Source organism: Dipteris shenzhenensis, chromosome 4 (genome assembly GCF_047967505.1).
Source record: "Dipteris shenzhenensis isolate YYH24624 ecotype China chromosome 4, Dip_SZ_1.0, whole genome shotgun sequence".
Taxonomy (NCBI): Eukaryota; Viridiplantae; Streptophyta; class Polypodiopsida; order Gleicheniales; family Dipteridaceae; genus Dipteris; species Dipteris shenzhenensis.
This window is the reverse complement of record NC_141599.1, coordinates 53151619-53177315: the sequence shown is the minus strand read 5'-3', so window position 1 is coordinate 53177315 and position 25697 is coordinate 53151619. Positions and strand designations below refer to the sequence as shown.

Sequence of the window (25697 nt, the reverse complement as noted above, 5' to 3'; positions counted from 1 at the left end):
AGCAAAGAGACCTATTCGATGATGTTATGCGACATAAAATATTACACACAATAGACAAAATACATCTATTTCTCACAAGTAGAGCCGGATCAAACAAGACATACCTACTACTACTAGTTCAAGGGTTGCTACAATATTACAACTAGCACATTCAAAACATAGACTACAGCTTACTTAAGGTTCTAATGCTCACATACATGGGAAAAGCATCATATAACATAAATGGCAATACATTAAACTCGACATTGCACTTACCAACACATACCAAAAGCCTTCCCTTTCTAAAGATAAACTAGACACGCTAACTCGGCATTACACTTACCAACACATAAAAGCATTACTTCCCTTTCCAAAGATAAACTAGACACGCTATCTTCCCTATATGAGCAAGTCCAACTACGTTTGATGAAATCTCATTAGTAGGCAAAAGAACATTGGACTTTGCAGATCTTATGATGTGCTCACTGAAAAGAAATCACAATAAGTACTTCAAGATTATCGATGTGATAACTTGTGGAGACTTTTACCAAGCCAAATCCATTAAAGACTCATGGGTTTTCAAAAAAAAGGGACTGATTTGGAATGCATAGCCAACACATATTGGCAAACAAAACCAAAATTTTATGAATTAAGAACTACTATGAGACAAAACGATAATACTTTTGTAGAAGCATTAAACTCCTTCAGAAATTGTATGCACACAAAATCAAGTGGATTATATTAATCAAATTTGCTTGTGACCAATACCACAAGAATACATTTTTCCACACCTCTACTACACCAACTCTCAAAAAAATAAGCACAATCAAATCACCTTGCGACAATCTGCTTGAAAGAAGCACGTCTTCAAAGCGCTACACAACTACTCTAAAACAATGTCCACAAAATCAAAACTATTAGAAGACCCTAAAATAACAAATGGTCTACATAAAATAATTTAAATAAAAGAAGGCATGTTAGTCAAACTATGCTCGAGTAACATCAACCAACAAGATGGCTTGGTAAATGGAGTTGATGGTATCTTCATGGCATCATCAAGTTATAGGGAAAAACACATCGTTTTGATACTATTTCCTCGCAAAGACATCGGCTTGCAAACAACAAATTCTAACAAAAATGCATACACATCAGCCATACAAAAAGATTGGACAGTAATATTCAAAATCACAAATGTTGTTCTAGTTTCTTATAAATAAATGATATCTGAGTTCATGAGATGATTTGTTCTCTTGATATTCGCTTCATATCTTTGTAGGGATCTTGTGTTGAGTGATTGAATGAGCAATTTATTTGTCTTTGTCTTTTAATCTAACTTGCATTATAGTTTTCCGCAATGCTTCTCTGGTTAGTCCCTCCATTTCCTTTTTTGCATCGCTGACAATATTAAAGTTATCATATCATAGTGGGTCGAGTAAGTATAGGTTTTATACTGTAACGCGAAATAGCATTGTGTATGTGAGACAGTGTGTGCACTCCTTTTGGTGAGAAAGCAAGCTTTTCTATTGTCAAGCCGTGAGCTCTATGGATTTTTCTTATTACTACTGGTTGTATAGGGAATTGCTTGTGTGAGGATGCTTGTCTTGGATGGGCCTATCTACAATCACTAACTACTCGCCATCAAGGTCCTGCACACTAGTTAGGAAAAACATATTCATAAACAATACTAAACACACACAGAACAATGGATTGAAATTACTAGTGTTGAAGTAAGTGGAAAAAAAGGCACTTACATCATCTTCAACATCTACAAACCCCTCTCCATAAATTACAATATATTCATCTCATACTTGGAAAATGTTCTAGCAAACATTACTAAAACCACCTCTAGAATATTATTAATACGTGCTTTAAATATTGATATGTTAAAACTGTTAAAACAACACCACACAATCAACAGATCTTCAAAACATGATACACTGTAAATTCAAATTACAACTAAATGAACCAACTACAACTTACACACCAAATTTGGAGCAATTTTGACATAACCATTAAGTGAGTACAAGTACTCGTGAGCTCTGCCTTCAATTGGTTCTATCAAAGGAAAACAATTGTCAAGATGAATAAATGATTCATTTGCAACACGAGTGATGGAAGCTTGTGTATAGGAAAGTTCCAATGATTTGCAAACTCCGTGAGAGAGAGAGAGAGAGAGTTCTTAAGAAAAGAACTAGTGTGTGTGAGTGAGTCCGTGAGTGAGAGAGAAAGAACCAAAATAGAAGGGGGCCACGTTGCGAAAAATGGAGAGGCACACTTTTTTTAAAAGATAAGTGTAACGATAGCGCTGCCTGGAAGGCAGTGCTAACACACTTGTAGGAACATCTTTTGCATATTGGACGAACCACTCCATATATACATAAATGAAAAGGCAAACAGTTTTCTAATTTTTCTCTAAGCACGGCCTTATTGAGGAATATTAGAGGAATTAAAATTTTCCCAAGAAAGGGACAGGAAAATCTGTCCAATTAGTCCTGGCTAAATTGGTCCAACTGTGCTCCCTTTGCTCCTACTCTAGATATTTGAGTGGAACTTTGAGGTATCGTCTACAAAACACCCAGCTCGAGAAAGACCTTCAGGATAAAGTACTTGACGTACCAGCACGTACCACACAGCAGGGTGACGCTGGTCGATATGGTGGTGCTAAGCTTGAAAGCCAATTCACGACAACTGTCTACCACCAGTCGAGGATGAACGTCCTGTTCAAGAACACGCTCACCATACACTACATTAGTGATCATCGTTGACGACAAGCAACCGAGAATGGGCTTAACCCAGGGGCGTTGGATTACACTAATTGGACTATTAGGAAAAAATATAAGCTCTTCTTTGCTTTTAGCCTAATGCTTTCCAAACTAAAAATCGAACTGTGATATCCTGCAATACACGCTTTGTCAACTATCTGGACTCTTTCAGGCTACTGACAATTTAAATAAGAGTAATTAGTATAATAACAATAACTGGGACTTCCGATGGCCCACAACGTTGAGAAGAGTACAATCAATGTTGCCTTTAAATCCCAGAACCCTTCTGGCATCATATGGTAGCATTGCTCTGCCCTTTGGTCGAAAAACTTGGATGTTAGCTCTACCTTGATGTTCAGAGTACAAAGATGCTTGCTTTAAAGCATTATTCTTGCAACAATGTCCAGATTATCATGGACTTCGAAACCCTCCCTATTACATCTTTGGTAAATCAAGCCACAAGCTTTTACGACGACTGTGTCGAATTTGCATTTGATATGACTACTCTCCAAGCGCATAAATACATGTCACCTTGCAAACTCCACATGATAGCAGATAACGTTTGGGTGCGCATCATTGCAATACGTCTCCCAGGTCTGAAGACAGTCCCCAAACTCCACTAGCCTCAAGCATACACCACCTGACCTTGCTTCAAGCATTAGCGGTGCCATAATTAAGTCATTTCATCGGACAGGTCCAATAATTAGTTGAACACAGAAGATTCTCTTGATAGCATGAAACCCTGCTGTGAGCTTTCACCACCTCCCAGCTTTTTCGAGTCTCAGACATACATTTGCTTCAGAGTCATCCCAAACATGTTTACCACCACAAAGCAGTAATAACCGTCACTGAGCCTACTGTTGACAACTCTAGCTCTATTTCAGCCAAGCTATGCAATGAGAAGCCAAGTGTATTGAGGGCCTTACTTTACAAAAGCTCTGATAATTAATAAAAAATTGGAGCCAAATATACGGAGGCATCTCACAGCACTATAAGAAAATGCTAGGACATCCAGAATAATGAATCTTGGGCAATAGTTCACTTTGCTTGAAGCAGCAACATTCCTGCTGTAGCGCTTCAAAAACTTGCGTGGATTTGCCAAAGATCTGACTTCCACAGTAAATGAAACAAAACTATTCCTTTCGAGTAGCAGAAAGAACCAGCTGTAAATATCCTGAACACAATGAAGACAGATACAAAGCCTGTACTCTGACTAGTCATTTCTGCAAACCTGAAAACAAAACTGTATACTATCTTAATGGCCCATCTTGGAGGTGCGGCAACTCTGGAGAAATCAGACTATTTTCCAAAGTGCTGCCTGTTGTCAAGTGAGGTTCTGTGGCAAACCTCCCCTGGTGCCCCTCATTGAGTCTCAACAATATCACACGGCACAATGGACAACTCCTGTTGCAGACCAGCCATTTATCTATGCAATCCACATGGAAAAGGTGAGAACAAAGAGGAATTTTCCGCAAGATTTCCCCTGCTGCATATTCGCCCAAGCAAATAGGACACCTGAAAGCACTCAAAAGTGTTAGCAATGTTCTGCACCTATACATCTGCCAGTTGAGCAAAGAAAAATAAGTTTTGAAATGTCATTTATATGCTTGTCCGAATTGAAAGATGGTTTCTTCCTATTGAAGACAAATTTGTTCGTCAACTACATGTATACGCAGCACTTGAACCTGTGTCATATATCCTTTCATAACATGCACTTGGAAGTATAGAAGCAGTCAAGGCAACTTTGGAAGACACTTTTGTATATTTTGTTTACTATGTCCTGCACCATAGGTCTTAAGATTAGAAGGACCTTGGCCATCAAGTGGCCTACATGATGCTCCAGTAGTTACCTTTATCCATAGGGTGTCCTACTTCATGAATGGAAATAATGGCGTTGATAGTATAGGAGACGGGAAGAGCCTTTAAGAGAAGCCCTTTTTTCTTTTTTGAGAAGCCTTATTCACTAAGAGTCTCCCAATGTTGAGTCCGGAGTTCCACATGGAGGCCTTCATGATCCTTAGATTCTATAGTCTTTTGATGGCCTCCCTTAAGCATAACATGATGAAGTGTGGAGTTGGTGGGGTGTAAAATATCGTCCATATCATGTTATAGGCTCCTTAGGACATCATAGAGGGTATCAACATAGTCCTAGGATTAGGAATAGGACATGGCAATCTTTTTTCCATTGGTTTCATTTGTAATTTTTTCTCGTAAAGGATTCATAAGAGCTCTTGCTCCTGATTCCTGTCTCAAAAACGCTAACTGCAGAAACCCCAATCTGCTGGAAACCCTTATTCCTGTCAGGGTTTCCAACAGCTATGGAGATAAACAAAAATAGTTTGTGGTTGAGAAATTCAGCAGCACCAATTTCCCAACCTGGTAGACTAAGCTTTGACTGCTTGTCATGCGAGATGGACTTTGGGGCATTGTCAAAGGAACCGAACCAATGCCCAAAGGAGGGACTCCAGGTCTCAAGACATGGAATGATAAGAATAACAAAGCACTTCAACATATTGGCTTGGGCCTTGCAGATCATATCATTCAACCTCAACAAGACTGCCAAAGAAATATGGGACAAGTTGGATCACCTCTTCGGCCACAAGATCAATAACTCCAAGGCATTTTTGAAACAGAAGTTCTTTTCTTTATGCATAAATGAAGATCAACCTTTGACAAAACACTTGAGTACCTTGGGTTCTAACATCCACCAGCTTGGGTTCTTGAAGCTCAAGTTGATGACAATGATAAGAGAGCACCAGATACTCCGATGTCTTGGCTGTCCTACATGTTGCATGAGAACTCAGCTTTGAAGAATGACAGCCATTCTCATTGACAAAGACCGCCGCCTTAAGGAGCTAAAGGAGGCCACTCTAGAGCATGCATTTCACTCAAAGGACAAAGGCAAGAAGATTCCAAAGCCTCCCAAGTGTACTTTCTGCAAGAAATTGGGTCACATTCAAGATCATTGATTTGAGAAGATGGTTGAGGACAGTCCAAGGAGCATGCAAATCTTGTAGCAGCAGCAAAACATGATGCAGACAATGATGTTGTACCTTCCACTAGGCCTGAGGAGCAGGCATAGTATGTAGCAGTTTCCAATCTATCTCTTGAGTCTGAGGAGATATATGAGGAATATGCCTTCTAGTTTACTTGTGTGAGAGTCTAAGGGTACTCTACCCTCCCCCGAAATGAGTGGAATAAATTTTATGCATGTGTTTGAGTCAATAAACAGTTCTCTGCCAGGGTTATCCACGAAAATGATTGTATTTGCCTTGCTTTATAAAAGACTCTATCAGTTCACCATGCCGTTGCTCGTAGCAAGGGAAGGGAAAGGGGGGGGGGGGGGGGGCGGGGGGGGGGGTGGTGGTGGTCATGATGAGTTCATTGATGTATGTTGTCATGAGTGGTCAAGCATGTTATCACTAGACCACTGAATCTTAGTCAATCCATGCATGCCATGTACTAGTTGAGTCCTTATCTTACTTTGCCCCATGAAAGGCAAAGCTCTTTGTCCTCACGATCGGCCACTCTCCCTAGATCATCAGGAACAACTCCAGCCAAGGTCTTTTACGGTTCTTAAGGTGTTTTCCGTTCCCTCAAGCCCAGAGGGTTTTTGGGGTCCTAGGCAGTCATATGACCTTCTTTTCCACAATGGAAGCACTTTTCTTCCATCTAGAAGGTCTCGAGCTGAACAGCGCCTTACAGGACATATGCGCCGCTTGTGACGAAGCCGAAGGCCGCAGGTGCACCACGTACCGGGCACTCAACCTCAAGGTCACGCACGATTTCGTCGAACAAATGATGATTGCAGCAAAGAGGGAAACAAATCCCACTTTGTCACTTATGCCATATGAAAACCCATGGCCGCTACTAACGGAGTCTCAGTTGATTTCCTTTCCTTTAGCTACAATGATGTTTCGGTTCGCTAAGTTTTTCAAGTCCGAGGCGGAGCCGCGGCACACGGCATGCCCGGCAAGCTTGGATACGGTTTCCCGATTTCTCTAGTGAACTTTGATTATCCTTGAAGGGCTTCGATGAACCCTTCAGCATTTGAGGCCAAAACTTCTTTCGACTTTATCCTGATACCATGTTCCTTCTAATGGTGTCCCCATCCTTGCCTTTGAAGCTACTACTATCTTGCATCTCTTGGATTCAATACTCACTGGGGCATGGATACTAGGATGTAAACCAGCCCTATACTTTCGAAGCTTAGTCTTTTCTGAGACATCACTGATGGAAGATAAGCGACCCAAAACTTCAGATTATAGTCTCACCAATATCTGAAGCTATCATACTCACGCAATCCCAAGCTTTGTGAATGTCATCGAAGAAATTTTTAGGCAAGAACTGCTTATAAAATTGTTTCTTGAAATCCTTCTACTTCTTTGGCGCATCATCTACAAATAAAGGTGCACCCCACCATGCATTGGCATTGTTTGTAAGATATAGACTTACAATCTTCAACTTTGACTCTCCCGATAAGGCCATGTTTTGAAAGCTATATCGAGCTGGTAGATAAATTGCAAAGCTTTTTATCGTGCTCCATACTTTCCATCAAAAGTGGACTTACCATTTTTATTTTATTTTCAAAGAAAGGAACCTTCTATTAATGCTTGAAAGATTTCATACAAGACAGCAGCCCCGAAGGTGCTAAGTATAGAAAAAACCGGAAAAGGCTGAAAGAAAGAAACTGGCCTCTTCCAGAGAAACCCAGCTCACTACCTAGGGGATCTCTGGAACTGGGGCTAACAACCAAGTGGGGGGACTATATAGCCATCGAATCCCTCGCGGAGTGAAGATGTAGAAAACACCTGCAAGCCAAGCATTGCAAAAACGAGCACGCCTCTCAATAGTCGCTCTAGAGCCTTGAGTCCCACACTCCCAGGTGGGGACCGTAGAGTGTAAATGATATCCTGCCAGATGGCACCTAGGGTAGCCGAGGGTGGAACCGCGTGCTCACCCATCATAAGACTACAACGAGCCACCCAAATGTTCCAAGCCGTGATGCTCGCTACCACCTCCCAAACACTGTCCTCCCTAGGAGAAGAAGGAGCTAGGTTGTCAAGAGGGACTGCCTCGTGGAGTGCAATCCTTTGGATGCTTTGACCCTGTATCCGATAGGCTGGGGAGACCTCATCAATTTGAGACGTGTGTCCTACCTCTGTCAACCAAGTCACCGTCCCCCAGGTGTAGTCTCTATGAAGACTCTGCATACGTGTCATGATCCTAAGGGCTCCCGTCCAGATCCTCGCAGTGCTATGACAACTCCATAGGCAATGCAGCATAGTCTCTAGGACACCATCAGAGCAACAATGGCACTGCCCCTCCACTCGCATCTGCTCTAGAGCGCACATCTCAAGGCACTCTCTGGGTCACCCAATGTCTCTCCCTCGAGGGGATCCACCTCGACAAGTCCATTTGAAGCCTCTTGCCAATCCGTGTGGTGTAGGAAAAAAAGGCACCTCATCCACCGGCTCAGCTAGGCTACCCCTGGAGGGCCAGAACCACTCTCCCGGATCCCACTGGACCTCCTTTAGGGGTCTACCCTCCCATAGCCAAAGGTGCCATCTAGACGCATCCTTCTCTAAGATACTGGGAGGGTCAATGTGCCACTCCTTCCCCAAATGTCCTACCACTCTGATCATCTGCCAGTGTATCCCATCAAGACTCCCATCCATCTCGAGGTCTCTCTCAGTGAGTGGCTGAAGTAGGCCTCCAAGTCCTACACGGAAGAAGCCAGGGTGCGTGCTACATCAACATCCTCAAGGGAACATCAGTACGGGAAAACTGTCCCAACCATCTACTGTCTCTCCAAACGTAAAGTCATTCCCACCAGGACTCAGGAATGGCTAAGTCAATCTCGCCCATCCGCTGTCCTGCCCCTCGCAGATGCGCTAGGGCGTCAAGCCTCGCCTCTGTCTCCATAGATAGTCTTCTCCAACGGCCAAATTACCCTGCTGGACCACTGTCCCACTGTGCCCCAACCAATGTGAGTCCGATGTCCGAGCATACGTCCCTCCTGATCTCTGATCACTAGGTGCCACATAGGGGGCTGGCGCTCAAACTCCTCTCTGCATCTGAGCGGAGCACGAATGAGACCCCCTGCCAGTCTCTGCCATACCCTGTGAAGACTCCTCATCAGAGGAGGGCCCTTCCTCGTAAGGGGGGGTCTCTGAGAAGATCCATCTATGTGAAGGCTGCCACTGTCCCCCAGTGCGTGGGGTGTTCCTCAGAAGCCCTCGCTGTAAGAGGAGCTTCCAAGGCTCTGCACCTGGGGTGAGGCCACGAACCACCAACTTGCCCAGAAAAGATTTTAAACAAATAATGAATTGCAGCTCCAAAGCCCTACAACACACGAGCAGAACAAGTGGAGTTGGTTCGCAATCCTCCTTGGTAAACAAATAGTCAGTCGCAGCTCCAAAGGCTTGCAACACACGAGCGAAATAGGCGGAGTTGGATCCCAATCAAACAGGGACTCCTTGTCTAGATCTTCGTATCGAAAATCTCTCTTCCGGTCCAAATATCTCTAAATCATTAGATCTGAGAATTTCTTGGATCGTTGCCATCAAGGAAAGTGGCGAACCTAGCTCTGATACCATTTAAACCTTAACCAAATCTTGAATCAGCTCCAACGATCAAAACACATCTCCCTAGTATTAGAGCTTGAGAATTCATGATATACAATTGAATAATAGAGCTTGAGAACTTATTGGATGCGGTCATGCAAAGTAATGTTCCTCCCTCATGATATACAACTGATTATTAGAGCTTGAGAACCCATGTTCCATTATTTTCCTCATGAGTGTCCTTCAATATGGTACAAGCTTCAACAGATGTCTTTGCAAACTAGACATGAGAAATCACCTAGGCTTCTGAAGTCCTAAGATGAGATCTCCACGTCCCATGGTGACCTTCCAAATCTTCCTTTACCTTTCAAAATGGACAGTCTACACCATCCAAGTTCCCCCTTCATCAAAATTGGGAGCCATACGGAAGCCTTTAGCAAGAGAGAGAAACTCGAGACTGAAACTGAAGTTCAGACTACATTATACCGAATAAGAGTGCACATAATTGAAACTAGAGTCTCTGCAAAGGGCTCCATCATTTAAAGGTCAATGTAGATCACGAGAGTTGAACCTTTGGGATTTACTACATGCCGGACATCAACCTAATGCAGACCTCAGTGGAAAATAAATGCAAAGGACCTTACAACTACCTCGAATCTCGCAAATACCTTCCCCCTCCTTCAAAAGGAGTTGGCCAGCCTTGATAGTGGGCCAACCAATAGCCGACCTAGAGGGATACCATTAGATACAGACCCTAGGCGAGCCAACCCCTAAATAGAATGCATGTTGTATATAGCAGTCCCTCAACCCACCAAGGACGTGTCACAATCATGAATAGACCCATGCAGCCTCCATCCATTCTATGTCTACCAAAACTCATACAGCCCTATATCCTTCTCACATAGGGTTCATAACTAGGGCAGTGACTATAACAAAAACTGAACATGCAAAAAGGCAAGAACTTCTAAAACTCTGCTAGATATAGTGTCAGCTATCTAAGGGCATAATGGTGTAAGTTTGGCAGTGCCGAGATAACATGCTAATGAGATCTAGTGCTACAAAGAACAACACAGATTCTCAATTTTGGTCCAAGGAAAGATCATTTTAGAAGTAACATCTAGTGAGATAGAGACACAGCCCAATCAGGCTGAAAATGAATCTCCACATGGAGTAGAAACCACGTTCTCGAGATGTCAGTAGCCTTGCACAAATCAGGAGACTAGAGGTGAAGTATCAAAGTGCAAGCATGCAATACACCTTGGACACTCTTGCTGGGGTCAAGAGGGAAGAGAATATGATGATGGAGAGTGGGAGAGACACATCAGCAGTCGCCTGCTACATCATCATGCTGACTGCCATGTCAGCAACTTCATTAGCAGCCATGTCAGCAGTAGCATCTACTGCCACATTGGTGCTGTATAGGTCCGTGTGGCATTTTGCCATGTCAACAGCCTGCGGGCACTCCACATCCGTGCCTTACAGCTGCCAGTCCCATGGGCTGTGTGAGCACCTCAGAGTGCTGCCCATGTGGCTAGGATGTCACATCATCATCTTGGGCGTCTGTTTGGCACCTCCACATCCTTCTGGATGCATTGAGATGATCTGGACCACCATATGCTGTCCTGAACGCACAGCCTATCTCATCAAAAGATGATGGATGGCTGCATACTGATGCTTATGCATCTCATCTTCATCTACACTACAAGATGAATGCTCAATTTTTGTCCAAGGAAAAAATACCATAGACAAACGCTTCCTGTGAGAGAAAGTTACAGAAAGCTCATGGATCGTGTTATGTGCCAATAAAACAATTTCAAGTAAGGGATGCACGAAGGACACCGTAGAACATACATGAATTTCAAAAGGTTGTGAAGACTTCAAGAGGATGACCAAAAACAAAATGCTCGAATCATGTGTAAGATGCAATTGAGCCATGAGATAATTGTCCTCAGATCTAGAGTTCTATAACAGCACTTGGCAGGCTGTGGCCTACTAAGCAAAAAGGGAATCTACTTACAAACTGACAAGTTGGGGACTACCTCTTGCAACTAGAAACTTGTAATGTGGAGGCACTTAATTGAGTGGTTATCACTCCTGCAATGTTTTGGTCATGTACTAGCTGAAAAGAAATTGAGTGGTTATCACTCCCGCAATGTTTTGGTCATGTACTAGCTGAAAAGCAATTGAGGGCTTCCATGTCTCCCTTAGCTTTAGCCCTCTCCATTGACTGACCCGCCGTTGGGTTGGCACTGCTGGATTGGTCAAACTGGACTCACTTGACCGCCTATTTTGTCTTGGTAAGTTGGCATCCATTTGGCTAAATTGGCACCTTGACAAGTCGGCATCAATTAGCCCTACTTATACAACCAGCTAGATCTGATCATGTTCAATACAAATCCAAGAAGAATTTGGAACTGAAGCCCAACAATAGAGCTAGCACAATCCCATTTTTAATCAAGTGATGGATTTGAAATCTGAAGTTAGCACACCAATACAGAAGTTCAAGCAGAAAAAGAATCAAGCACTCAAAGCCATACTGGAGGAATCTCAAACAAGAGGTAAAGATATTGTGCCTTATCTCAGCACACCAATATAGAAGCTCAAGCAGAAAAAGAATCAAGCACTCAAAGCCATACTGAAGGAATCTCAAACAAGAGGTAAAGATGCTTACTGTGCCTTAGCTTTTGGAAGGTTACATTCTTCAAATAAAAGCAATGGAAACCTTTCAATGATAGTTCTGTCAAGTCCACCTTCCCTCTGTGAAACCTGACAATACAGACACAATCAAGTCTAAATTAAAATTTTGAGAAGACTTGTTCAAATCAAAATTTTGGATTAAAGAGCACTGTTTCCATACAAAAAAGATGGGAGCATACATTTTCCCTTCCAATATTGAAGTTGAAAGAACCTAGTTCTTGGTCCATGTTTGGCGAATCCATTTGACAAAGTTTAATCTTTGAAAATGCCATGGCAAAGCAAAACAGCAGTGTAGAACTGATTGCTATCAGAAGTATAACCACAATGCCCAAACTTTTTCCACCTGTGCAGAAAACTCTATGAGAATCTTCCACGTATGCAACCGTAGTAAACTGCCATGCACATAGAGAATCCAAAAGGGAAAACGATGCATCAAGACACAGAGAAATTAAAGCAAACAATGGCATACTGCCATGATCATCAAATGGGCTACCATCACCATGCTAGTGAACAAAGGCAGAAGGTGACACATTAGTTGACAAGATAACACAAGATACACACAGTTCACTTTCCAGCAGTAGACAGCTTAATCCTATGCGACAAATCCATATGCGAAACAAAATTTCCCATCCAGCGAAGTGGATTCATGATTTTCAAACCAGAGCCTTGGCTGAGTTTTACACAGGATGCACCACAAACTAAATCCTGTTTTCCCTTTTCACCAGGCAACAAATTACATCGAACCCAATACTCCGGAATTAATAAATCAAATACAGATATCAAGATCTTGAGCAGTGGAAAATCCAATCAAACACAAAGAATGAAGCTTGGACGTATACCAGGCAGTACCACAATGATATCATAAAAAGAAGTTTCATGCACAATGTAATCTAGATTGGAGATGGCAAAAGTAAGGTCTCCTCCTAGAAACTCTTCAGCTCCGATGTCATACTCCAAAGATTCTGCAAGGTTGCTATTGGAAGTATTGCCACTCGAAGTTAATGAATAATTTGCCAGTGTAAGAAAGCCCGCATTTTGGGCCAACAAGATTGTGTTGCTCCCATTACAAGAAAATTTGATTGACACATTACTTTGATTATGCAACTTGGCGCCAGCTATCTCAAAGTATGCGACTTGACCTGGAAAGAGCCAACCAGAAATCTTCTGCTTGGAACTTGGATACTGCAATGCTGTGACATTGACAGTCAAAACAATTATTAGTTCTTTGCCAAATTATCTCAAACAAGCACTGACATTCAGCAGAGAAGGCTATACAATACATATTTTTCACGAAATTGACCAAGAAGACCACATCAAGTTTAAATGTTAAGCACCGTGACTGGACGCTTTCATTTCGTTAGTTTTTCCACCTTACGACTGTGTTCAACATGCGTCCAATCAGGGCAGGAAAGAATTTGTTGCTTTTTCATGCTGAGCTATTTTACACTCAATAAATAAGATATTTGCTTGGGAGAAACAGAAACTACTCCCATGTCACAAAATAAAAGGGAGAACTTGTGTCAAACAATAAACACAAAGGAGATTTAGAACAGTTCAGAAAACATACATCCTTCACAAAAATCACCACCATAACCATCCGCACATTTGCACACAAGATCCGATATACATTGGCCACTTGGATAAGAGCAATTCCTTGGGCACAAGTGATTGGAGCTTTGCACAGATGCAGTGGAAACGGTGAGATTTATTAAGGAAGCTTCTTCCACACATGCATCATTGTTGTAGATCCCAATAAAGAACAGCCCTGTTCCAGTGAAGTAGTAGTGATGGTAATTTTGCCGATTCTCATAGCCCTGCTTGTCAGCATACTTATCAATGTCAAATTCTGATGGCAATGCTTCCTGTTTGAGGCCATTATCATCTCCAGGCTTTAGGAAAAGCATGACATCACCATGTGAGCGAGACATTTCCACCAAAATCCGTGTTTGACTGTCAGAAACCTGCAAATCCAATCCAACATAAGCATGCACATCTGCATGACATATCCTCGAAAAATATCCTAAACCTTTTGTGACTTTTCAGAATAAGCTCCATCAGTGCTGATGGTCAAACGTCTTCAAACATCCATGTTTTTTTATAAAACACATTCTCAACATCTTCTAGCATCTGAGAAAATGAAAATCCCCCCCCCCTTCCCCCACCTGGTTTCACACATACATATCAAAATAAACACACTACAGGAAAAGAATTAAAGTTGGCTTCCTTCATAGATCTTCCCAATCATGCCCTTCTCAACAACTATTAGACTTGGCACTAGGCATTAAAAGGGAGCCTTGGACCCTCAAACTCTTGAAATAAGCACGGATGACTCCTAGTGTCGATAAATTGCATCTACAAATACAAATTTTGAAATGGATGTCTCTTTGCAGCTGTCTTCTACCCGTTTAGAGTTTCAGCACAACCGCCCTCTTTGCTACCCTCATTTTGCCTCTATTTTGCAGCTCCTTGTGCTCATTTCTGCCCATTTAGCCTCTCCATAGCCTGCTGGTCGACACACCTTCCAAGAGACGCCTGCACGTGTGGATTTTCGAGCCTTTTTGGAGCTGTTCCATCCCGTTTTTAGGGTTTGCAGGCTGCTGCAGCAGAAATGAACCATTCATTTGCTGCAGAATTTCGTGACTTTTGGAGGCATTTTCGACCTAGTTTGGAGCTACTGCTGCAATTTCGAGCTGTTTTGGTGCTGCTGCAACATAACTGCCTACATCAGAGGTGATTTCGGCTGTTTTCCTCATCTGCTCCAGCATTTTAATACCCTAAATCACCTTGCAGCTGCATTTCCACCACTTTCAAGGTGTTTCTGGCCTTTCAACACATCAAAATCAATCGTTTCTCTGCATGAAGATTTGCTGCAGCACCCCGGTGCACTTTGAATAGCCACCTGAGCATTTTGAAACTGTTTTGAGGCCTCTAGCATACATACAACAGACGTTTTTCATTGTGGAGGCCCGCTACATCACTTGCATCTACCAGCTGTTGGACACGTTAATTCAAGCATTTCTTGGGCTGCTGGCTCATTTCAGAGCCCTAGACCAGCCCCTCTATTTGCTGGTTACCCATTTCAGCTTGCTGCATTGCTACCTCCGTTTGATACTATGGAGCCTCGTCCTAGTGGTGAAGGCTCATCAGCATCACTCTCAACTAGGGATGAGCAACATCACAAAGCAATAGCACTTATTAATGTGAGGTTGGTCAACAAATTGCTGCATCAACTTGACCTCACTACTTCAGCCAAGGAGACTCTGGACAAGCTCAAGAATATTTATGCTACATCTACTAGACCTAAGCAGGAAGCTTTATCTAGTAGGTTGCATGATCTATTCCTCTCAGAGGTGATAGATGATGCTTAGCTCTGTGTGTTTGTGATGAAGCAAATAAAGGTTCTCAACCTTGAGTTGTCTCTCTAAACTGAATGTATTTGGAGTCAATAAGAGGTACTTTGCCCTGGGTTGTCCCCCAAAATGAGAACTCCTAGGACTACACACCAGCGCACCACATCACCACACTCTTTGGCTATGATATCTCCAACACCTCCCTTCAGAGCGAAGAGTGTTTGTAGCGGGAGATAGACTATCCTCACTCTCTCTCCTACTCAATACTAACTGCAACTGCAAGATGATGCACTCAATACACAATGTGTTGCTGCGGATGTGGGTGAGAGAGAGAATGTAATGGACTTCCAAAGAGAAAATAGATAAACTGAATAATGAATGCCCAAAGGGCTGAATACAACTGTATGAAGAGGCTAAAACCCTCACTGCAAATCTGAAAGACTAGACTACCTACAGGAGGTGAATCCTCACTAGATCCCTGAAGAGGCTGAGGCTGCCTTGCTAGTTTGCTGCGGGGAGGCTTGGGCTCTACTACTCTGAAGGCTTGAAGGCATGAGGAGTGGATGAAGAATGAGGGCCAAAGGCTGCCCTTCTATGAACTGCACCTTGAGAGGCACTCTAGTCCTAGAGAACTACCCAAGCCAAAGATGTGGGGCACAAAGTGGTCCATTATGTCCTCATTTGAGTATCACTTCTTCACTTCCTAGCCCCTCTCTCTCTCTCTCTCTCTCTCTCTCTCTCTCTCTCTCTCTCTCCCTCACACCATGTTTCTAACAAAGAATCCCAAGAGACCGAGCATGAAGGCAAGTCCTCATCCTGGAAAGAAAATCACGAGAAGTAGGACTGGTCCAGAAAAGATGTAGAACATCCTCTTTGGTATCAAACTTCCAATCCAAGAAAGGAAGAGTATTAAACAAGCGACAATGTGTCAAATAGGCATGTGATGCAAACCCATATAATATTGTCTTCTAGCCTAAGGAAAAGAAAGATTACAATCCCGATCATCCACCACATTATCCACTATAGAGATCCCTAAGTGATGCAAAAGAAACGCTTTTCTAGGCTGAAGATGAGCAAAAGGGGAATCAAACACACAACTCATTAGGTGAGTAGAAAGGGGACAGCCAAGAATTCGACCGTGCAGTGGCCAAAAATAACATTCGAGATGGCAGGAATCCAATAGCCAAAAGCATCTATATGAAAAGAGCCAGCCATACAAGCAAAGCATAAGGGCTCAGGGCTGATGCTACTCCAAAATGGAGATCAAGAGTGACGCTTTGCAAGCTAACATATGAGTTTGAATGTTGAGGATATTCAAACCCCCATGCATCCTTAACGAAGAAACATAATTGTATTTGAGAAGACGGATCACCTTACGATCATGCCTGGTGCACGAAATGCATTTCATAACCTTAAAGATAATTTTTTTTAAATACATAGAAGACCAGGGAACACATGGCAAATAAAATTGCGCAAATGCCATAAAAACGGAGTGCACAATCTGAAGTGAACATGCAATGGCCAAGTAGACAATTTCCAAAAATCCAAGTGCCTGAGTAAGATGCCTAACATCAAATTCCGAGTTCAGCACAAAGAAAAAAGGATCATCAGCATGGGCCTGGCTTACAAAATGTGTACCACATGGAAAGTCAATGCCATACAAACACTACTGCGAGACCAACGCATCCATATGCATCAACAATGGATGAGTGACAATTGAAAAAAAAAGGGCACTAAGAGGACAGCCTTAACGATCACAACAGCCCAAAGTCCATTGAGAAAAAAGGGCATCATATAAAACACAACAAGCTGTGCCATCTTCATAAAGCCAGTAAATCATCTTTTGCATCCTAGGACCAAAGCCCAACCGTCACATAATAGCTGCGATAATATCCCATCTGACAATGTCAAAGGCGTTTCCAATATCAACTTGCATAATCATAACATACTGCTAGGTGTATTTGACATATTCAATGCCCACATAAGCATTTACAATATTGTCCATGCTCTATACTGAGTAGGGTTGTTGTTGCAAGAATTGAGGGGATTGCAGAGGGACAACCCTCTTCTTTGAAGCGGGGTCAAATTGAACTTTATCAAACTTTTAAGCAATCTGATGTGCTAGCACCATGGTTTTTGGATTCTCCCATTTAAGCTTGAGGCGGAATTCATCACTTGCTCCTACTACAAGGTAGCCCAGCACATGCTGAGTCATTCCAGCTCAAAATCTGGCATTGTCCTCCTGCGTGGCAATTAAACGGTCCAGGAGCACAACTGCTCGATCCACATATCAATGCGCCATCTCACCTTCTGAGTGCTTCAGGTTTGCCACCTGCAGGTACACATTCTCCAACTCCTCTTCCTTACCAAAATACTCGATCATAGCTGCTATCAACCTCGGCCAACTTTGATGAACGTCTTTGGCCTACAAGCCAATATATAAGAAATGTGATAGGTGTAGAGCTAGAATTTTAGAAATCAACTTATATACAACAGGCATCAGTGTGACAGGCCGCCAATCAACAAATATTGGCACATGTGCTTTTTGGGAATCGAACACAGCAATCCCTTTTTCCACAATAAAGGCAAGTTGTCAAAAAGACAAGCAATATTAATCATGTGCAATAAAATAGAACTGCGAAGATTCCAAAATTCAGCAAAGAATTCAACTTTGAGGCCATCCCAATCTGGAGATCTTGAGCACACCACCAAACTTTAGACAATGCAGCTTTCAATTCTTGATTTGTAAAAGACAGCTCCAACTTATAGGCATCCTCTTGGGAGAGAATTGTTGGAACATTACGAAGGAAAACATCCATGGCATCAACCTCTACAAGTAAAGGACAAGGGGGGACTGCAGACATAGTAGAATTGTATTGCCGCACTACATCATCCTATTCATTGTCCATGAACCATCTTGCCGCTACACCCAATGTAAAGTAAGCATACGGCAAGAAGAATGAAGGCTTTGGAAGAAAGCCTTGGAAGAGCAGCCAGTATCCAGCATGGCTTTCTGACGAGAGCGAAGCTTTCATTTTCTTAACTTCTGTTGATCATTCACAGCCATGCCTAGAAAGTAGATTGATCATACATGGACAATCGGCACTGCTGTGCTACAAAGTAAAATGCTGAATCAGAGCCTTTGCATCTACCACTTTGCGACGCATCTCCCCAAGGTAGCATTTGCCATAATCTCTAATCAAATCCTACATACCCAATAAAAACAGTCCCAGGCCCAGTCCATATTGACAGAAGCATGTGAAACAAGCCTATGAATGAGAGACTCGACCATAACTTAAAAGGCATGGTGGTTTAGATAAGAATTGCTCACCAATAAAAGCATGGCGGGTGCACACTATGCACCGGTAGACCAAAATGCAAGGTCGTAGATATCGAAAAATGATCAAATAAACACAAAGTATAATCCAAATGCATCTCACAACTAGACATTATGATGAAATGTATATCCAACATTATAAGGCATAAGATGCTGCCATAAATCACAAGCATGCAAAGCGCCAGACATAAGTGTCCAAGCATCCCTTTCTTTCGCATCATGTGAGAGCAATGAGAGTACTATCCTTAGTAAGAGCAATGTGAGTACTATCCGCAGTGCCAATAAAAATAATTATTAAAATGAAAGCATTACCCCTCCAGGGATATTATGATTAATGATGCCACATCTCAGCCCGAACCGCAGAAATAGCAGATGAATAAATTATAGAAACTCATAAGCATCCCCTTTTATGATACATCATACAATGAGGTAACGACCATGCTGGTCGTTCTATACCATCTGCGGCTGTAAATCATGACGAATCAGCATCGCACCCCTTAAAAGAAAGCACGGCCAGCATAAAAGATGTGAAATCCCGCAAAGAAACCTTCGCACTAAGGAGTGTTGATTGTGTTCTTGCAAACAGACAATATGTAGCCTATGAACAGCCATATAATCCCAAAGCAGCCTCCATTTATTTATGCTGCAGCGGCCCTATTATATGTAAGGCATTTCATCGGTATGTAAATATTTACAAACAAGCAGATGTGACATAACCTCAAAGCTATTCCTGCATGGCAGCTCCAGGCTGTGGCGGGCCAGGATAAGCATTCCCTCAGTCATCATTAGAAAAAGGCTAGGGGAAGAGAGAGGATTATCAAAAGGCACAGCTGCTATTAGAGGTAGACACAGTGAATCAGCTCGAACAACCGCGGACACAGCTTGCCAACCCCAAATGGATCCACTGCCACAGCCTCCTTGGAGGATGACACATTTTCCATCCAATTTCTACTAGCCATTCTCCTTGGCTTAAATAGATTCTTGGCCGACTGCCAATTTGACGAAGAAGCTTTCTTTCCAACTGGCATTTTGTCTTGTCTTGGAATTGCGTAACCTGCATTTTAGCCTTGCCTTTTTCAGCCACCGAGGGGGGTGATGCATTCCCCGAACCACGAGCATGTGGTGCTACTCAGGCTTTGCCAAACAAGCATCATTTGGGCATGCAATCGCACGGGGAGGTTTCATTAGAACCTGTGGACAGTCAAATTACAAATGTCTAAAGTTGCCACATTCAAAACAAGAACCTTCAAATTTGCCCCATTTCAATTTGGAAAAACCCTGTTGGGATGGCATACCCGTCATATCAGTGTCCCACAAAACACAAAAAAGATTCACATTCTAGGGCACAAACCACTTTCCCCAATGCTTCAGCCAAGTTAAGGCAATGCAGACTTGCAATACAAAGGCAAATCTACCCCCTACTCTTCTACCTCTTCTAGATCAGCAGGTTTAATACCCTTTTCTATCGCACCCATATCCCCTCTAGATGTCACCTTCCTTGCTACCATGTGGCTCCATATCTTCACCTTCTAGATTGGATAGTTATCCCGGTCCATCTTGCCTTCATCTTCGAAGTAAGAAATAGCATCCATGATGTTAAAGCAGCTACGATTGAGAGGTCTTCTCTGTATTAACCAACCCGTGAGGTCTCCACTCCATATTAAGACCTCTATTAGTGAGCTCCCTTCCATACCTGCTTGACATAAGGATACCCCTAGGTCTTAGCCTTAATTACTCTTAGTTTTCCCTTTGACCGTCGTCTCATACTATAGTTGACATAACATCCGCCCACCCCCCCTCCTCGCTAACAGTGTTCACGTCCTCAAAAACAAAATAGGAAAACCTATTTTGGAAATTGCTTACCCTTCTCCATGTTGAACTGTGCTTATGTCTATCTTTCCACTAAACCAAACACTTTTAATATCTTGAGTATTTGTTCTTTTTTACTGTCAATCTAAAAACTTTTTGGGTTCATGTGATAAGGATTTGCAGGTTGAATGTGTTCAACTTGAACTTTATTTCCAATGAGAGTATCATCATCTTCTAGTTTCCTTTCAATCTCGTTAAATGAAAAACTGACAATACTATACATTGGTATGGTACAGCTAATTTGTAAGTAAGTTCTCCAATCCTTTACCTATCAGAGACGGTTCACAATATCTAGGAGATAACTTTGGGCATTTATCCACTTTTAGGATTTTGGAAGATTCTAGCATATTAAGATAGACTTTCCCCTTTTCTTCAAATTCCATCTTTTTATGATGTGGATTTACATAACTTGCTCACTCTTGAGCCTTTCTAATGCTATCCTTGGCTAGCTTAAGCATTTGGTTCATATGTTCAAGAAAGTCTTTACCTGCCATGAACCTTCTCTTTCTCAAGTCCCACTCAATTGAAGACCTAGGTTAAAATGCATACATCATCATGAATGATCTAAAACCTATTGTTGAAAGTTTGGCATTATTATATGCAAATTCTAGTATGGGCAAATATTCCCTATTAGTTGCCCCCGGAACATACCTCAATGACTTGATTAACCCTTTTGGTTTGACCATCACTCTATGGATGGTCTGCACTGCTCAAATTCAAAGTAGTTAACAACCTCATGAAAACCAATCTTCAACAATGATTGTTTTTGCTATCTTGGTCACTAACGATACCAATTGAAAACCTCTACTTCTGTGTACTTTCAATACCTTCAAACGGTAACACTTGCACCGCATGTTCAAGTTTTTGTTGAGGTTTATTAGACATAAGAAATACTTCTTTGTCTTAGCCCTTATTATTGCAAGCACTATCAAGTCCTCTTGGTTCCCCCCCATATAGTGGTCTCAGTATTACAGTTAACAGAACACATGAAGTCATTGGAATGGATATCTTTCCACATGCAATTAATACAAACCTTGCAATCCTCACTTGACAAGGTGCACTTATCTGAGTCTGGGTCACCTTCCTTCTTGCAAAGGTACCTGCCCCTCAAATGTCGAATTCAGGTCTGCCAACCCACCATAAACCTACTGCAGACCTGACTGGTCCATTCCAGGGCATATAACTGGCCCACTATAGGCGCCTACTGCTCCCGTCCTTCAGATGTCGAGTTGAGGTCTGCCAACCCGCCATTGACCTGCTGCAGACCTGACTGATCCATTCCAGGGCATATAGCGCCAATCTGCCCCCATATCTTGGGCTATTGCCTAGCCCTAATCTAGGGCCCTCGGGCCTATAGCAACCTCCCTCAGTCCAGACCATGTGGCTTCCTTATACTGCGCCCACGTGGCCTCCCTCAGATCCCCAAGCTTGCTACATGTCATCCTCCCCCATGTGCTCCTCTTAGGTGGAGAGCTGACATCAAATAGTGTCCATTTAGCTTGCCTGCCTTATCAGTATCACATGATTCACAAAAGATAATGCTTGACGCAAAAGGAAGGGGTTGATCCGCAATAAATGGCTTGCTAGAGGATCCTTCAAGGCCTGTTTTCCCTTCTTTGAGCACTTGCATTTTCTACTTTGATAAGGATATAATACCCTTCAAAGGCATGACTGCATGACAAAGAAACAACAGCTTCTAGTCTCAACGAGCGGTAATTTCCTTTCCTTCCAAAGGGGGCAACTGGAAGGTATACAGCAACACTCCAAGCCTAGCCTCAAATACCAATTATGCATAGTACCACACCACCAACAAAACTTGAATGTCACAATTCAATTAATCAAAACGGGTGGAGTGAGGTTTTAAAAAAAATAAAAAAAATAAAAAAAATCAACTGCTTCATGCAAAGAGTCAGAGGTTCCTTGAAAGACATAACCTACGATAAGAGATTGGTTTACCAATTTGTTGATGGCATATCAAACTACATTGAGATGCATTAGACATGGAACTTTATCTTCCCCTAATGTCGAAAGTGAAGGGCGCCATTCCATGATACAGCTACTGCCCTATCAGGCAGTTAAATGCCACATTCAAATTTCAGGCCGATAATATAAAAACGCATTTGTTTGGCTTGACTAACATGCAAAAGACATAAGCGAGAGCTAGCACTGCATAGTTTATCCAAAGACCAGAGGATTCTAGAGGAGATCTTCACAAAAACCACAGAGCATGGTCAACTGCTCAAAGTAGCACATTTGTGGCTCCGAAAATCTTTTCAGTTCTTCTTTATCAACAGTACACTGTATAAGCGTAGGCTAGCTCCCAAAAATTCAACAACTCAACAAAAATCAACAAAGTAAACGTGGATCGATAAAAATCTAGTCATCGTACATTAAATGTGTAATATTTCCACGCGCCAGACTGCAAAGATAATCCATAGAGTTGTGACCTTGCTTGATCGGGTGTTAAAGGAACATTTTCTGTCAAAAGTATCAAACTTGTCAGATACAATCACCACCAACTACCGAGCTCCCTTATTATACGTTGTTGGAACTAGAGATTCTTAATTTAACGAAACATCATAGTGCATCCACAGAAACCGAGTTAATTTGGTAATTAGCAAGGCCTTAACAAAATAAAATTTATACCTGCAGCACACACTACGTCCTCTCTAATATCATAGCAGCCTGCTGTGCCAACACTAGCACATGGCTTTCTTAGACTGGTGTGGGCTTCACCATCTGCATACCATAAAGACGAAAGTGTTTGCCATGGCAGTTTGAATAGAAGTAAACAATGCCAGTTGACCGTCATTACAAAAGTTACACTTGAGATAGAAATGCTTGTGGCTAAGGAATCTTCATACCTACGCACCATGCCTTCAAGGAATAGTTCAGTAGGCTTCCCACAGACGAAACACCAACATACCAAGGGATTGTATCCAAATAGGCTTCCGTAAGCTGCATCTTCAGGAAGGCATAAGACTGACGGCATGTCACTTCTGCAAACATAACATTCATGTCATCCACAGCGTACCAATTCTCAACAACATACATCTTCAAAACAGACACACGACTAAATGAAGAGTATTCAAAAAGATTGCTCCAACTAGACATGTACTTAGCATTGCCAAACAAGACAACAGAATCATCATCACAGCTTATATTTCCCTGCTTGTGATTTCCCTTTGTCTTGTCCTATGACGCGCTATTCGACTTTTATTATCTAAATGAACCTAGGTACGTACCCCAGACTTAACACATAAAAGTAAAACAAACAGAGCAGTAAATTTTCAAAGTAGTCACAAGTGCATTAAATTTCCCTACATCACAAGTACACTAACATATCTCCTTTATAACTGACAAAATATTCCAGTCGATCCTCTCTCTGGGAAAGTATGGTAAATTGAATTCTTCAACACAATCCAATAGGTTAATTCGCTTGTGAGATAGGAGAATGTGCAGCTGAACAATCACCTCCCTAAAGAGTATCATTCAGTCCGATTGGGGCACGAACAGCGCAATAGTAAACTTACTCTGTTCTACTTGTGTAAACGGACTACAGCTGTCCAAACTTGGACTCCGGATACCTGCATAAGTACAGAAAGCTTGAGATGAATCGTCTCTTGCAAATCATGTGCCGCCTAAGGACCACTTCGTATCAACATCAAACGGCTTGACAAAATCTCACCTGTGGAAGCCACAACTGTGTCGTTGTCAGCATCCAAAAATGGATTGTGACCTTCAATATTTGTCCAGAGCAGATACTGAACGTTATCGAAATCGAAAGTGGTCGGAATGTTTATAGGGCTTGATTCAAGGGCGACAACAAGAACCATACTTTCCCCAACACAGTTCTGTCCCTCTAAAGTGTAGACCTTTAGGACACCAGGATCGACGACTCCGACTATGTTGGAACCATTTGCAGAAAGCGTATCATTCTCCAATACGTAAGTGTGAGGAGAAAATGAATAGGATGAGCAATCAACAAAATCTGTGACAAGTATAACTGCAGGAGACGACAACACGAGAAGATTTTTAAAAACGCAAACGATAGGAATTCCAGCGTGCGTTTCTTTCGTAAAAATACTGGAGGTGGGTACAAGTGCGGCCGTTTTGGGAAGAAATATCAAACTCACCGCAAAAGATGATGCAATAATGGAAGATCCGGTGGGTGAAACGAACGTATCTATTCGGGTAGACATCGCTTGCAATAGAAACCATAACAGGACGCCCGTGCAGTGGAGAACTAGAGCTGACGGTTGCAGCCGTAGAAGAAGCGGGAAAGCAATGCGCAGGCTCCCTGCGACTTATAAATTGCTAAGCAGTAGATCCTCAGATGAAAAAGCCTTCCACCAGAGACTGCTTCTGTAGATACGCGGCAATTTTTGCGCCTCAGGAAGAAGGTCGGATCTCGATTACGCGAAGGGAGCAATGGCCAGAGGCGACGTTCGGTGTATAACTCTCCCGATTACGCATTGGAAGTGCCGTGCTCTCGCGAAGCGCAAGCAGGCCTGAATAAACAGTCGTCCACCTCTCCTGCAGTTGTTCCGTCCACTTCAACCGAAGTCTACGGGATGCCGTGACACCGTCTTCTGAAATGCAGCTTCGTCCGGGTGGGAGGCAAGCAAATCTCCTTCATCTTGACGTTGTTGCGGGAGCAACTTCAGAACTGGTTGCGGTGGTAACTGGGCTGGCGAAACTGGAAGGGGAGCTACGATTGGGGTGAGAAGGAGAAGAACTGGCAGCGACAGGAGGAGGAGCAAGGGCTGAAGGTGCGGCATTATGTTGTGGAGGTGCGATGCAGAAAGGCGAGAAGCAGAGGAGGAGCAGGAGGAGACGCCCCTAGTCACGACCTGCTCCCGCTCATTAACTTAGTGAATGTACATTGTTGTGTATATAGGTGCCCAAGATGAGCCGCTCAGAAATGCCACCATTGAGAAGATGACGATGACCATGATTTGAAGATGGATCAAGGTCATGGTAAGATCAAGATCAACAGTTAGCTGACGACTGACACTACGTCACCCTCTCGTCACTATTGTGACCCCTATCTATCCCCTCTCCCATCCGAGAGGCCTTACATACCTTTGTTTGCCTCTGCCCATGCCACATGTAGACCACGTGGCACACATCGGCC

The 25697-nt window shown here is 42.7% G+C and overlaps 1 protein-coding gene across 1 annotated transcript; it reads right to left on the bottom strand.

Moving 5' to 3' along the window:
• Nucleotides 1–2699: 2699 nt before the first annotated feature.
• Nucleotides 2700–25397, bottom strand: LOC147903034 (uncharacterized). The gene is made up of 11 exons (XM_087374174.1): nucleotides 24697–25397; nucleotides 24249–24566; nucleotides 24094–24147; nucleotides 23425–23559; nucleotides 23207–23299; nucleotides 22950–23038; nucleotides 13572–13965; nucleotides 12844–13194; nucleotides 12184–12347; nucleotides 11979–12073; nucleotides 2700–4256 (listed from the first exon to the last, which is right to left on the bottom strand). Exons 1-11 carry the CDS (start codon nucleotides 24779–24781, stop codon nucleotides 3992–3994), a joined length of 2043 nt encoding a protein of 680 aa, XP_087230300.1. The 5' UTR covers nucleotides 24782–25397; the 3' UTR covers nucleotides 2700–3991.
• Between the last annotated feature and the right edge of the window lie 300 nt (nucleotides 25398–25697).

Bases quoted from the DNA above. Each gene is read 5' to 3' on its own strand.
- LOC147903034 (XM_087374174.1), bottom strand. From the start codon at position 24,781: ATGGTTTCTATTGCAAGCGATGTCTACCCGAATAGATACGTTCGTTTC. The intron at 24,567-24,696 runs GTGAGTTTGATA...CGTCTCCTGCAG, and splicing joins TTATTGCATCATCTTTTGCG to TTATACTTGTCACAGATTTT. The intron at 4,257-11,978 runs GTAAGCATCTTT...GAGTGCTTTCAG, and splicing joins CTTCCAAAAGCTAAGGCACA to GTGTCCTATTTGCTTGGGCG.